The sequence below is a fragment of the Carassius carassius genome, chromosome 21 (assembly GCF_963082965.1).
Source record: "Carassius carassius chromosome 21, fCarCar2.1, whole genome shotgun sequence".
Lineage (NCBI taxonomy): Eukaryota > Metazoa > Chordata > Actinopteri > Cypriniformes > Cyprinidae > Carassius > Carassius carassius.
Genome location: NC_081775.1, coordinates 19,168,087 through 19,182,027, shown reverse-complemented (window position 1 = coordinate 19,182,027; position 13,941 = coordinate 19,168,087). Strand labels below are relative to the sequence as shown.

The 13,941-nt window shown below is 38.0% G+C and overlaps 1 protein-coding gene across 1 annotated transcript in view; it reads right to left on the bottom strand.

Moving 5' to 3' along the window:
* prex1 (phosphatidylinositol-3,4,5-trisphosphate-dependent Rac exchange factor 1) overlaps positions 1–13,218 on the bottom strand; it is a 71,324-nt gene extending 58,106 nt beyond the window's left edge. The window contains exon 1 of the mRNA XM_059503635.1: positions 12,558–13,218. Within this exon, the coding sequence (XP_059359618.1) occupies positions 12,558–12,713 (156 nt within the window). The 5' untranslated portion in view covers positions 12,714–13,218. The remainder of the gene's footprint in view (positions 1–12,557) is intronic.
* Positions 13,219–13,941: the final 723 nt, after the last annotated feature.

Genomic DNA, 13,941 nt, shown 5'->3' with positions numbered 1-13,941 from the left:
TATTTTTAAATAATACTTGATTATCATATTATAAGGCTTGACTGCTTAACTGATTGATGTTAAGTGTGTGCTTTCACATATTTAAAAAGCTGTGCCATTTTACAAACATATTTATGTATAGTATTTCAGTGATGGAGATTCAATTGTCAAGGTGTCCTTAGAGGTTTTTGGAATATTAGGGTTGTGACAGTTGCGGTGACAACCATGTCACCCACCGCGATTGTCTACTGCCACCGGTGGTGCACATGATGTCAAGCACTCTGTAGCAAGCATAATATGAAGTTTTGTATACAATAATGTGTAGTTGCAAATGGTTTCATTTAGACAATAAGTCTATGGTAATTTACAAATGACCTCAAACACCATACACAGCGTTTCCTTTAGATTGGCAGGTTTGAGCGCAAGAAAATACAGTTTATGCATTCACAAAATTAATTTGTTGGGAAACCAAATACTACATTGCCGATCTGGAGCAATCTCCATTCGTGTCACACATCCGCGTTTGTATAAGTTGCCACGATGCAAACGCCTGGCTCCTGACACCACCCCATCACTACAGGTTGAGTCTGTCTTGTGTCTAAATGACATTTGTCAGTACCTCATAAATAGGACAAGGCAGTTTACTGTCGGGGATTTGTCATGTGTCGTGCTGCATTCATCACTGATTATAATAAGTATTTTGTCGCGCTGCTCCACTCGTGTTTGTTATACAGGGTGTATTTAACGTTCTTGATTAGGCTACTTTCTTGTTTAACTGTATTATCCTATTTCTTTGATATTTATTTTAGTGTTTTGCAGGCTGTGCATTCACTGACAGAAGTGTTAATATAAACACGAGCTGACGAGTTAAATCGGGTATGTTATGCAGAGTTCACACTGCACGATTTAAGCCTGATTTTTTAAATCAACGACAGGTTTGGCGAAATTGCAGACAAATGTCCGATACTGGAGGCAAATCCATGCTCATTCACGTGAAGACAATCAGGTAGTTAGAAAGTCAAAGACGCGATCTGAGGGAATTGCCAACAAGTCGCCACCCGCAAAATATTTCACAATCACACTGTGTGCAATGATTTTTGACTGAAAACTACATCGGGGATGACTTACAGTCAATGAGAGAACAAGATTCAGGGCAGAGGGAAGTTCGGGGAGGAGTTATAGGCCAGAATATCAGTATTTTAATAGATATGAACCATTATATCATACAGAAACAAGCAAAAACATTTGCTTGACCAGCCACAACATCAGCATTACAGTTACTGCTAAATTATTTGTCTCCAACTCTCTTTGCAGAACACCCAATCCCTGTTCCCTGCACCCTGTTTTTCTTTTTCTCCTTGTAGTTGGAAATCAGCTCACAGAGAATTTGCAGGCTTAAAATATATTTTATATATATATATTTTTTTATATAATTCCAGCCTAGCTCGAGAACTCCTGTCTGATGCACATGGGTTCTCACGTTATTTCCTTATCATTTTTGTGTGGGTTTTGTTGTGAAGCGTAGTTTGTGGTTTAGACATAGTTGTCGGCGATTCTTCGTATTGTGAAGTCATGCGATGTGACACCCCCTGTCGCCGATCCATCGTGCAATGTGAACACAGCAGAAACTGAATGCTAACCCAGATAGTCATGCAGTGTTAAAGCAACGGCGACCCAATACGTTTGAAAATCGTGCACTCGGTATTACTAATATATCTCTACATAAATTTTATATATATATATATATATATATATATATATATATATATATATATATATATATATAGACACACACAAATTTTTCTTATATATCAACTAGATGTGTTTGAGGCGGGACTTTTATTTAGATGCGCTGAGAGCCGTAGTGCCTGAGCGTAAAATGAGGGTTACCCTGGCTTTATTTGAAAAATATGATTCCCAATACACACAAACTTCCAAGAATACTGAGTGCCCTGTTGGTTAAAGTGTTTACTTTTTTTATACTAGAATTTTATTCAATATTTATTTATTTGTGAAAAATACTGTCATCTAAATTATACGTATGTTTCTTTTACACATTTATTTTTTTAATCCATTGTCAAATGATTTCAAATTTCTTAAATATTAATAATAAAAAAATATATATAGGCTTTATATCGGCTATCAAACCCCCTGCTTTCCCCTGCTGTCAAAAAGCACATATCAGTTGACCACTAATATCAACACCATGCCACCGGCGGTTGTAGATTCATTACCACAACGGTAGTAGAAATCTGCCACCGTCACAGCCCTATGGAATATGGTTTTGATCTACCCTTTAATGTAATGAGATTTTTCCACCCGTTTTCTCATCTGCCAAGCAAAAATAATTAAAGATATGCTTCCAATGTGAGGTAGTTGTGTACGTCGCATTACCGCAAAATGGCTTCATTCACAAGAAAACTCCTGTCTGTGACACTGGCATATGAAGCTTGAGGGTATGGAAAATCCAACACTGGTTGACCGTTGGACAGCAATGCTACAAACGATTGGTGCTGACATGTGGTAGTCCAGATAAGATCTCAGTCCAGATTGGATTGGCCATCTGGAAGGCATTTGGGCTCATCTCCATGGAAGAGTGATTGAGCACATGGAAAGGTGCCATGAGAGCCAGGGGTTCATTCACCACAGGGGGTAAAGGACAGAGTGGTCCCTGAGCTAGCCCATACGACAACAACAGACAGCAATCATTATCACTTCACATAGAGAGACACTTACATGAGTCCTCAAACAAACACATACTGTTTAATTACCTTTGGAGTGTACTGATGCATAATGGGATTTCTTTGGCCTTGAACAACCGTAGCAGCTTACTTTGTCATTTACCACAGGCTTATATACGTGTGTGCATATTATCTAATTTACTGATGTGTCATTCCTCCTTCCCTTTAGAATAATGGATTCAATATCACTGGCGCACATTCAGCCCAAAAGCCACAAAGTGTATCATCATTATTGCAGTATTGCTTCATTAGAGTCAAACTACAAATGCACAATTTCCGTCATTTCTTCATTGATTAACATCCTAAGAGTGGCTTTGGTGGCTGGACAAGACTCTTCCGTCTTACCACAGGAAATACACCCACAAGATTACAAAACATCGGATGCTTTACATCCGTTAAAGGGTTATGACAGATTAAAGTACAGATTGAATGAGTTCATTCATTATCAAACAGCAATAATTAAATCAAACAGCAGGTTTTGCTTGAAGTTCTACATTTGATACAAAAATGACAGTTCACTAATTCCACATGACTGATATGATTTAATATTTTAAATAATCTTCATTTAGATTTTGTCCACACTTGTAATAAGCTCCAAAAATAACTTTAAATTAGCAAGAATTCCTTGTTTGCTAGTAGATTCCAGGCTTTTTGATTATATGCAGTATCATTACATGGGGAACAAACCCAAATTTAAGCCATTAACAACTAATTAATTTGTGGACAAATGGTTCTTCTAATTTTGGAACCTGAGCAAACAGTTCATTTGAAAAGAACTAGCTCAAACAAATGATTTGTTCACAAATTGGACTTGATCCAGCCTTGAACTCGTTGACACAATAGACCTGTTTACACTTGGTATTAATATGCATATGCAAGTCGACAGAACAAATCCAAGTGTGAACGGTGTCTAAAACCATTTGAGATTTTCCACTTTCAGAGGTTTTCTTTCATAGCACAGACACACTTGTGACTAAATGTGTTCAAACACAAAAGTCTATTCTCCGCCTACAGATCTGATACATAAAAAATGTGAAATATGTTGTGAGAAGTCTGATTCACAGCTTTCAAATTCACAGCTGCTTTCTTTATCCTTTATCATTCGCTTCCTAAAAATTAAAGTGACATGAATAACATGAGAGTGAGTAAATAAAATAAATTACAAATAGAAGACCAATTTTAGGTGAAATATCCCTTTTTTTAAGAATCAGTAAACACTATGTCAATGAATTCCAATGGGTTACTTTAGTTAAGCTCTCTGATATATCTTATTTAGCTACCTAAATTAATAAATAATTCACTAAATTAACTAAATAATTCAGTTCCAATCATTCTGACACAATTCACATCCATCAATACTACACGCTCCTTTGTTTGTCCAATGATGAGGTAAGTGGGATAAGTTAACATCACACTGTTCATATTTCTTCCCTTTCAGAAGCAACTGGATAAGCCATAGCCTACATCTGAAGATCCCCCCGCAAAAAATATCTCAAGAGTCATGACACTACGTCCAGCCCCTGGCCACAAACCACAGGGGTAAATCCCTGAGGACAACTGAGGAATTCCTTAGAGCTCTTCTGGACAAAGGTGTCAAGGGTCAATACTTCAATTATGGCCTTCTATTTACTGCTGCCTTTCTCTTTGCAAAACATGCCTCTCCAGTAGGTGGCTATTGTCTATAGCTGCAGAAGTAATGTTTGTGATGGGGTCACAATCAAGACTATTGGCGGTCAAGAGAGAGTGAGAAAGCACAAGTATTGTATCAGATTCAAGTAAATAATCACAGCCACTATCCCACAAAGAGATCCAAAGGAAAACAAACACCATACATGCACATAAATCCTCATCACCTAAATAATTAAACAGCCAGGAACATAAAACAGACCTGCTTAAAGCAGAGTTATGTAAGTGTCAGTGTAATGCTGCAAGCCATAATCCGAAGTTTATTGAACATTTTGGGAACATCTGCTAAGAGTCTTATCCCATATGCATGTGGTCTGCATACCTCTCCTCCGTCTGATAGCATTCATAATATCTAACACATGGCTTTGTTTGCTGTCAGCTTTTTGTAAAAGATGAGGAGGTGCCAACAGGCATGTTTAGGTAGATGCTATTAAATCAGAGGTGTGAATCTAGTAAGAGCAGGGGACAGTTATTACACCATTGCCTGGTTACATATCCCAATGTGTTTCTGTTTTTGATATCTGAATAAATAACTCATCGACACCTCTCTCAGGCCTCTGTCAGCGTGGTCAGGAACACAGATGACCGTATCATTTTCATGCTGTGCTCGTTACCTCACAGTGACTCACTAATCAGTAGCGATGCACCGATACTAGGGCTGTGACGGTTGCCGTGACAACCGCGTCACCGCGGTGGTCGGTTGCTACCGCGGTTGTCTACTGCCACCGGCGGTAGTGCACGTGACGTCACAAACATAATACAAAGTTTTGTATATAAGTGTAATAACTGTAATAGTTGCAAATTCTAAGTCTATGGTAATTAACAAATTACCTCAAACACAGCGTTTCCTTTAGATTGGCAGATTTGAGCGCAGGAAAATACAGTTTATACATTCAGCAAATTAATTTAGTGTTGGGCGATGGATCTTGTTGGGAAAGCAAATACCACATCGCCGATCTGGAGTCATCTGCATTCATGTCACCCATCAGCGTTTGCACAAGTTCTCGTGATCGCAAACGCTGGCTGGTAAGGTTTGGTGAGGCTTTCTCCAAACTGGCCAAATACAAACGAGACCGCGATAAATAAAAGATGGTAACAAGAAATATGGCAACGATTCCTATTTCAAAGAGAGCGCGGACAGATGAGGAGTTACTGAGCTTGCTTGGTGGCGGAAAAGTTAACCGGACGCAACACAACCGCGTTGCGACAGGTTTAGTCTGTCTAGTATCTATACAGGACATTTGAACTCTGTGTCAGTAGCCTACATCACAGACCGGACGGGGATTTATCATGTCATGTTGTGCTGCATCCAGTGTAGCATCACTGATTATAATGAGTATTTTGTTGCACTGCATTGCTCGCGTCCGTTAGACAGGGTGTATTTAACTTTCTTATTTAGGCTACTTTCTTGTAGCCTAAATAAACATTATTTCTTTGATATTTATTTTAGTGTTTTGCAGGCGGCGTTCACTGACAGAAGTGCTCAAATAAACACGAACTGACGAGTTAAATAGGATGTGTTAGATGAGTGAGACAGTGCTGGGCTGATTTCTAGACGTGCATACATATAAATATATCCTGTATATAATATATATATAAAATATATTACATGCATGCACAGTTTAAGTCAGCTTTAATCACCTTTTTTGGTAATTCCATGAATTAACTGACCACGACACTGCTTGCATATAGTTTATTTCGCAGTTTGATATGAAAGGATATGCACAAAGGAAGCACGCACCGCCTTTGAGCACAGGACCGTCCGCGCTCGCTTAACTTGCACCTGATAATAAAGTGAAGTGGAGCGCGTGTCTGAAACGTTTCCTGTTCAGTCATTCTGCGAGTCTGCGACTGAATAAATTCACTTCTTGTCATGAGAAAAAGTGAAAGAAACAGCAGTTGTGAGTGGGTGGCCATCCCCGCCCCTACGTTAATAATTTATGTTAATAATTTCAAATTAATAATTTGAATACGTTAAACTGGAAAAAAAAATTATCGCCTTGGTTAATGAGCAAATTTTGACACTAATATATATATATATTTTTTTTTTCAAACACCGCGCCACCGGCGGTTGTTGGTCCATGACTACCGCGGTGGTAAAAATCAGCCACCGTCACAGCCCTAACCGATACCACTTTTTCCAGTACTCGCCCAATATGATACTTTTATTTTTGGTACTTACCGATACCGAGTACCGATACCAATATTTTTATTTCATTTGTAAAATTTTACATATTGGGTACAGAAACCAAAAGAGTATGTATAATGTTAGCTGGTCAACTTAATTTGTTAAATATATAGTCAAACCAAAATTTATTCAGACACTTCAACATTTCACATGATCACAGTTTATTCTCTATAGTTTAGAAGATGGTAATAAAATATGACTCATAGTTAAACTGTGTCAGAACAAGTTCATCTTGATAATGTTTGATAACTGTTATAGAAAGGTATGTAATGGATTACAATCAGCAAAATTATATTCAGACAGCTGTTAGTATTTACACAACTATCAATACTTAGACGGGCAACCCTTAGCCTTAATGACAGCCTGTAGTCTCCTGGGCATGCTGTCATCCAGGTTCACGAGAGGGACATTGGTAACGTACTGCCTAGTACAATACACACAGGCTGCTAGATTCACTTTTGCCAGAGTCTGCCTAAGGTTGTAAATAAATGATATTTATAGTGAATGCCCCTATAAACTTTTTTTTATGATTTAGTTATAATCCAAATGCGTGCTAAGTGAGTGAACATCAAAGATCACACAACAGAAGTGCGCGAGTGTGCTCTCTCTCTCTCTCTCTCTCTCTCTCTCTGTCTCCCTCCATTTCTCCCTCCCTACTGTTAAGTAACTTGTGCATTGTTTTACTTACTTGTTTTTGACATATCCGAATTATAAAGTTTTCAGTAATGAAATGTATATTCACTCGACAAGCTTGTGCATTTCCGCCACTGCGCACTTAATCCACTCAGCTATACAGCGTTAATACTGAATGTTTAATATTATATTCATTGCATAGAAACGTAGACATCATTAATCTCTAATAACTCCATTCTGCTGTCTGTATTTCTTTGTCTGAATATGGCACTTATCACATGCTGTGTGGTATCGGTGTTTGGTATCGGGGAGCTCAGTATCGGGCCTGATATGGTGAATCCCTACCAATCAGTCAACTCTATCTAGGATTTCTAAATTTGACTTTCAGCTAAGCCAATCCGATTGGTTTAAAATACTGAATATCACAGAGAACATCAGCAGAACAAACATTAACATGAAAACATCCTGAATTTTCCATTAACTAGCAGCTACCACATTGATTGACAGTACATTTTTTTGGTCCCATGATTGCCGTTTCTGCACTAGGTAGCCCCAACCCATGACAAACAATCATTGGCCCAAAATCTTTCAACACATAACAGATTATTAAATATGTTTGACTGTGCCGATTCGATAACACAAACTCTTCACTCCATAGACAATTCAAAATTAGCTGTGTATTCTGATAAAATTACTTGCAAGGAACATACACTACCATTCAAGCATTTGGAGACAGTATGAGTATTATTTTTTATTCAGCTAGGATGTGATAAATTGATCAAAAGTGTCAAATAAAGAAATGTATAATGTTTTAAGAAATGTAAAAAGATTTATATTTCAAATAAATGGTGTTCTTCTGAACCTTCTATTCATCAAATAACCGTTTTCAACATTCATACTGATAAGAAATGTTTCTTGTGCATCAAATCAGCATATTAGATTATTATCTGTAAAATCTATGTTGTAAATTGGGACTGTGTGCATTCCTGGGATACCATCAACCAATCAGTCTTGTCACAGTCCTGTGGCTCTCGAGTGATTAATCTAAATACAGCAGGGGTATAAAATCCTGTTTTTGGAGGGTCAGTGTCCAACCCCAATTACACACACCAGAACCTGCTGATCAAATTCTTCATAATTAAAAAATCTTCCAGGCAGGTATAGTATTTTGTGACAAATTAGTGCTACACTTTGCAGGACACTAGACTTCTAGACTTGGGTCTTTGGGTGTTACGGAGTACAGACATCATAAAAGTCATCGGAAACAGCTCAAACTACAAAAGCACTTTTACTTCAACTGTTTTTCCCTCAAGTGATACGTTATCAGAGTAGAACATGAGGAAACTCAACCCCCTCCACAAATCTTGTCAGCATTAAAAATGAGGCTATAATTAGCAACATTATCCCAGTGTTTGTTTGATATCAGATGCTTGAACACGAGGAAAGGTCTACCAAGCTGACTGAACTCAGGAAAAGTTAAAGAGATTCCTGAAATTCCTGGTGCTGACTTGTTCCTCTGTGTACTGGGCTTGGCTTATAACGCATGATTTGTCACAGCTTTAAAACACTGATAATCTGACATTTTAGGGGATATAGTAGAGTAATCGGCAGAGCTTGCGGCAGCTGCAGACTGTTTTAATACAGGTGCCACCGGTGCCGCTACTGATGATCATCAGTACTACTGTATAGTACTACCAGTAACTCTGGCCCACAGGCCCTGGTTTGGGCATCTGGTCTATAGAGTTGCAGCTTACACAGAAAATATAAAATACCAGTTTATCTAAGCTGAGGATTGTTTCCATAGTTTGGCGGGTGCAGACGTGTATCCCGCTGAGCCATATGGTTGCTGGATAGCTGGTTGTGACACTGTGGTGCAGATCAAGTCTGTAACTGAAAACAGAAAGCCTACACTTGTGCGTCCCTCCTGCAAGGACTCAGACAGAGACATCATCAGCAAGCGGGAAGCACCAGGTTGACTTCCTCCCCTGCTCCTCTATACATTCATGTCTTTCTGTTTGGGTGAACAGACTCTTGTCCACAGGAGCCCAGCTGGGCCACACAAACTAACAGCAGCTGCACAGGCAGCAAAGATATTAGAGGGGGCACAGATCCCAACACAGGAAATGGATCCCGGTCATATACAAACACTGAAGCTCTTACATTTAGGAACTCAAAAGTTAATTGAATCACAATCTTCTACTTTTTTACCCCTGAAGAAGACATTTAACCCTCAGGTTTCTCCAGGGAAACTTTCCCTGAAATCAGCTTATCTTAATTGTTTAAAAGGTCTGTTGAATGGGACGTAGCCTACTAATAAAGGATTTAATATTGGGCTAATGCATAAGGATGCATTAAATTGATGAAAGTGAAAGTAAATATTACTGATAATGATACAAATAATATTTTTTGAGCACCAAAGCAGCATATTAGAATGATTTTTGAAGGATTATGTGACACTGAAGACTGGAGGCATGACCTCTGAATATTCAGCTTTACCATCAAAATATTAAAATAAATTCTCAAATTAAAATAATATTTCACAATATCACAGTTTTTACAGTATTTTTGATCAAATACATGAAGCCTTGGTGAGCATATAAGAGATCTTTTCAAAAAACAAAGTTTTGAATTATAATGTATTAACTATTTCCTGCACTTTTTTTCAAGGATAAGATGTAGTAATGATTTATCAATTAAATAATTCAAACATAAAAATAAAAATGCTACAGTTTTACATGGCCACGTGAATGCTGTAGATGCTTAAAAAAGCTTATTTAAATAAAACAATATCATTCATTTTCAAATAAATAATTTAACATTATAATATTTAATCAATTATTCAAAATACTAAAGCAATGAATTATAATACATTATTAATAATATTTTAATTGCAAAAAGCATTTGCCATCTGCTTTTCTTAATAATTTTGCCAAATGCTTTTGTCATTGGAGTTTAAAAAAAAATGCCATTGATTTTATATATATATATATATATATATATATATATATATATATATATATATATATATATATATATATATATAAAATAAAAAAAATCATTATTTGGCATGATGCCTAAAATAGACTCATCAGGGAATCTACAGTTCTGCCAACCGTTTACACATCGCAGCCTGGTTTCTTGCTTTGAAACCATGACATTATCCTTTTGTGATATCTTTGAGATTCCTTGTGGAATTCCACAGATAAACAGATGCATGAAGAGCCATTCAGGGAGCAACAAAGCCACAGCCCTGAAACCTTTCGGTCTAATAAAAGTTGTTTGGGTATCTTACTTAAATATCTAAACAAATTCATGAAGCAATTATCAGTCTCCCTAGAGTGTGGCAGCCAGTGATGTTTGGAATGACTGTGCGTGCTGACAAAGGAGCATTAAGACCACCAAGAGTGCCATCCATGAGTTGAAAGGCAGACGTCTCTGATATCGATCTCAAGCATGGCCTTGTTTTTCACACTGAGGCCCTTGGAGAGACACAGATGCTGAAAGACGAAGCAGCTTCCTCTCCCTTTCACCTGATGCACCCCCGTCCGCTTCGCTTCACCTGCGTCAGCACATCTTGACGAGAGGCCGTCAGGTGCATCTGCAGGGACTAATTTGATTGGTCGCGCTTCACTTAATGCTTCCAGATCAGATAACATCAAACGCACCGCTTGGGAGATGAATCCCTCTGAGACACAGCAGATGAGAGGGACCTAAGATTCTTCCCATATGCAGAGAAAGAACAATAACTAGGACAAGTGAACCCATCCTCTCACAGCAAACCAGAAACAGTGTCTTTCCTAAATCTTAAACTGCCACAGTCGTCTCGACGTCATCAACTGGCAGCTTCCACACAAAGCCACTGTACTCCAGAAGCTTGACAGGCCAATATGATTATGAGGGATTGTTATAAAACTGGTTTAATAACTGTAAGGCTGCTAACCCTTCATTGGCGTGTTTGTAAAACCTCTCAAGTTGCTTTGATCTTGTTAAATATATCCCAGGATCAAGAGGTTTTGGACTGGGAAAAATGTGCTGGTGTGGAATGTGAGAAATGCATTTGGGAATGCACAAAAAACTGAAGAACAGGGTTTATTTAAGTTCTAAAACACTAAAAAATGTACAGATAAACAGATGCATGAAGAGCCATTCAGGGAGCAACAAAGCCACAGTCCTGAAACCTTTCGGTCTAATAAAAGTTGTTTGGGTTGGTAGTAAGGTTGGAATATGAATGGGCTCATGATTGTCTGTTCTTAAATCCAGGCATGCTATGTCTTGATCTGATGCTAATCAGTATGCCAGTATGCTAAGTATGCCAAATTACTATCTGGAGACTTCAAACATTTTCTGTGTTTATTTTTTTACTTGTTAAGATATGTTATCAGGGCATTGAAATACTATGAATGGTCAGTGATGCTCCAGGAGGGTTGTTACTATAGGACACATGCTCTGGGCTGAGCAGGATTGTATGCTGATGAGCACAATCGGTCTTACCAAAAGACAAAAAAAAAAAACAAGTGTTCTGAAAGTTACAGGGGATTTACTAGACCCTGAAAATCCCACCTCTTACATGAGTCGCTGCTGATTTTATGAGACAGAGCTTATAAAAGGAAATGGCACATGACCAGGAAATATACTCTAATGTAAGTTAGAGCTTGTTTGAATGACTAAAAAGGCAGTAAAAGTGACAGACTCTTGTTTCTCGGTTTGAAAGTGTTCACACTTCAGTCATCTCCAACCTACGGAGAACGGAAAAGTACAACAAATAAGAATGAGTCAGTTAAAAAGTTCTTCTTAATCAGATGTGTGTGTGTAATATGGTTTAAAGGGGCTTTTGATTTCAATTTTTGACAAACATTTTACCCACAGAATCATTTGTGTGTGTGTTTAATAAAATAAATGATGGAATTGGTACTTGAGCCTTATTGTTTGGGCTGTAGGGTTAGGGTATATGAAGCAAAAAAGGTTGAGTTAAAACACCCACTTGGAAAAACAACATTCGAGTCATTTTAAACCATCATTAATGAACCCCCAAAGAAGTCCCTCTACAAAACAGTCCCTTGTGTTTTGTTTTGTTATAAAATGTCACACAAAAAAACCCTTGCCAACACGGTTTGTTTTAGAAAAGCTGTCCGTTTCACATATTCTCCCTCTTCCTCTTTCTTGACGCCAGTACAGTGACTAAAACACAGCTTGACAGCTTCACCTTATCTGCAGTTTATGAGACTGTAAAGAGACTGTAACAATAACCGCACGACTGCAACATGTAACCGGCCACATGGGTGCTCAAACTGCAACATTCACAGAGTTTAGATTGAACCCAGTCTACTTACCGACTGCAGAAATGCCAAGTTTCTCACGTAATCCCGTTCAGTGTTCAATATCTCGTTTAAAACGCACAGTCTCAGGCGAAGCTGACGCTCCGACTCCTTGCTGCCGAGGTCTCCGTTTTCTTGTTGACTGTCCTCCTCGGTGTTTATTTTGCTCATTTTTAAAAAACCCTTAGAGAGAGAGTCTTACAAACAAACAAGAGTACACGCCAGTTGTGTGAAAACTGATGTGAAGATGTGATTATTAATCCATTTGATCCGTCGCGCGCTGCAAACAACCAGGATGCGACGAGGAAAATGTTATATTGAAACTGAAGAAACTTGTGTAAAAGTAGCAACGCGCAACATCGAATTCAATCGTAAAGCAAATTGCATCTCATTAAAACACTTTCCGATTAAAAGATCAACTAGAGAAGTAGCCCACCGACTGCCTGCAGCATAAAAGATGAAAGTGGCCACAGCGAAATGATGTAAAAATAAAAAAGCAGTGCACGTGAAACGATCAGCAACCATGAAATCACTGGCAAAACCGTGAAGTAAAAGCCGAAATAGTGAGATCACGAGAGCTCAGTGTGGACTACATGAAAAGCAAGACGGCTGTGGGAGCTGTAGAGAGAGAAGCGAGTCTGCCGCTAAAGGGACCGTCTGCAAGTTGCACCGCTTTAAAAATCACGTCTTCTTGAAATTGATGAACTGATCCCTTGTTATCTTTAGATGCTTAAGTGTTGTGAGAAGATAGTTTCTTTTCATCTCTGGCATCACATCTGATGCATTCAGTATTTTATTTATTTATTTATTTATTTAATATATTAAGAAATAATACAATAAAAATGCATGCTTAGGATTTATCATTAAAATGATGTTCACTAGCATGAGATGAAGACTCTAGTCTAGACATAATTGTTTTAACATGGTGCCACCATGTTAATATCAAACGACCTACCATGTACCAGCACAAAACACCAATAACGAATACAACATTTTAATGAAATTTTTAATGGTGAAACAAACTGTTTTGGTGTAAAACCACAGCAGTTAGTGGTGCATAAACTTGAATGCATGTAGGCCAATAGGTGTCAGTATGTCTAAATCTAAATCTGTTTGTAGCCTACTATTGAGACAAATGTGAACCAGTGATGTGAACAAAGGCTGCCTCCAAATATGCACGTTCATACTATATAGAAGGTGAAAAAGAGTATTTAAAAGGGGCAGTGTGTCTGAATTTACAGTATTCATAAAAAAGTAGACAAAGTATCTGAAATACTTCTGGCAAGATTCTTAAGAGTTTATCCTTTACTATCCCATGAGGCAATGGAAGAGAAGTTTTAAATGCTGAGCAGCAATGCTGGAATTGCAGGCCACATGACAATTTCAACAAGACAAATAT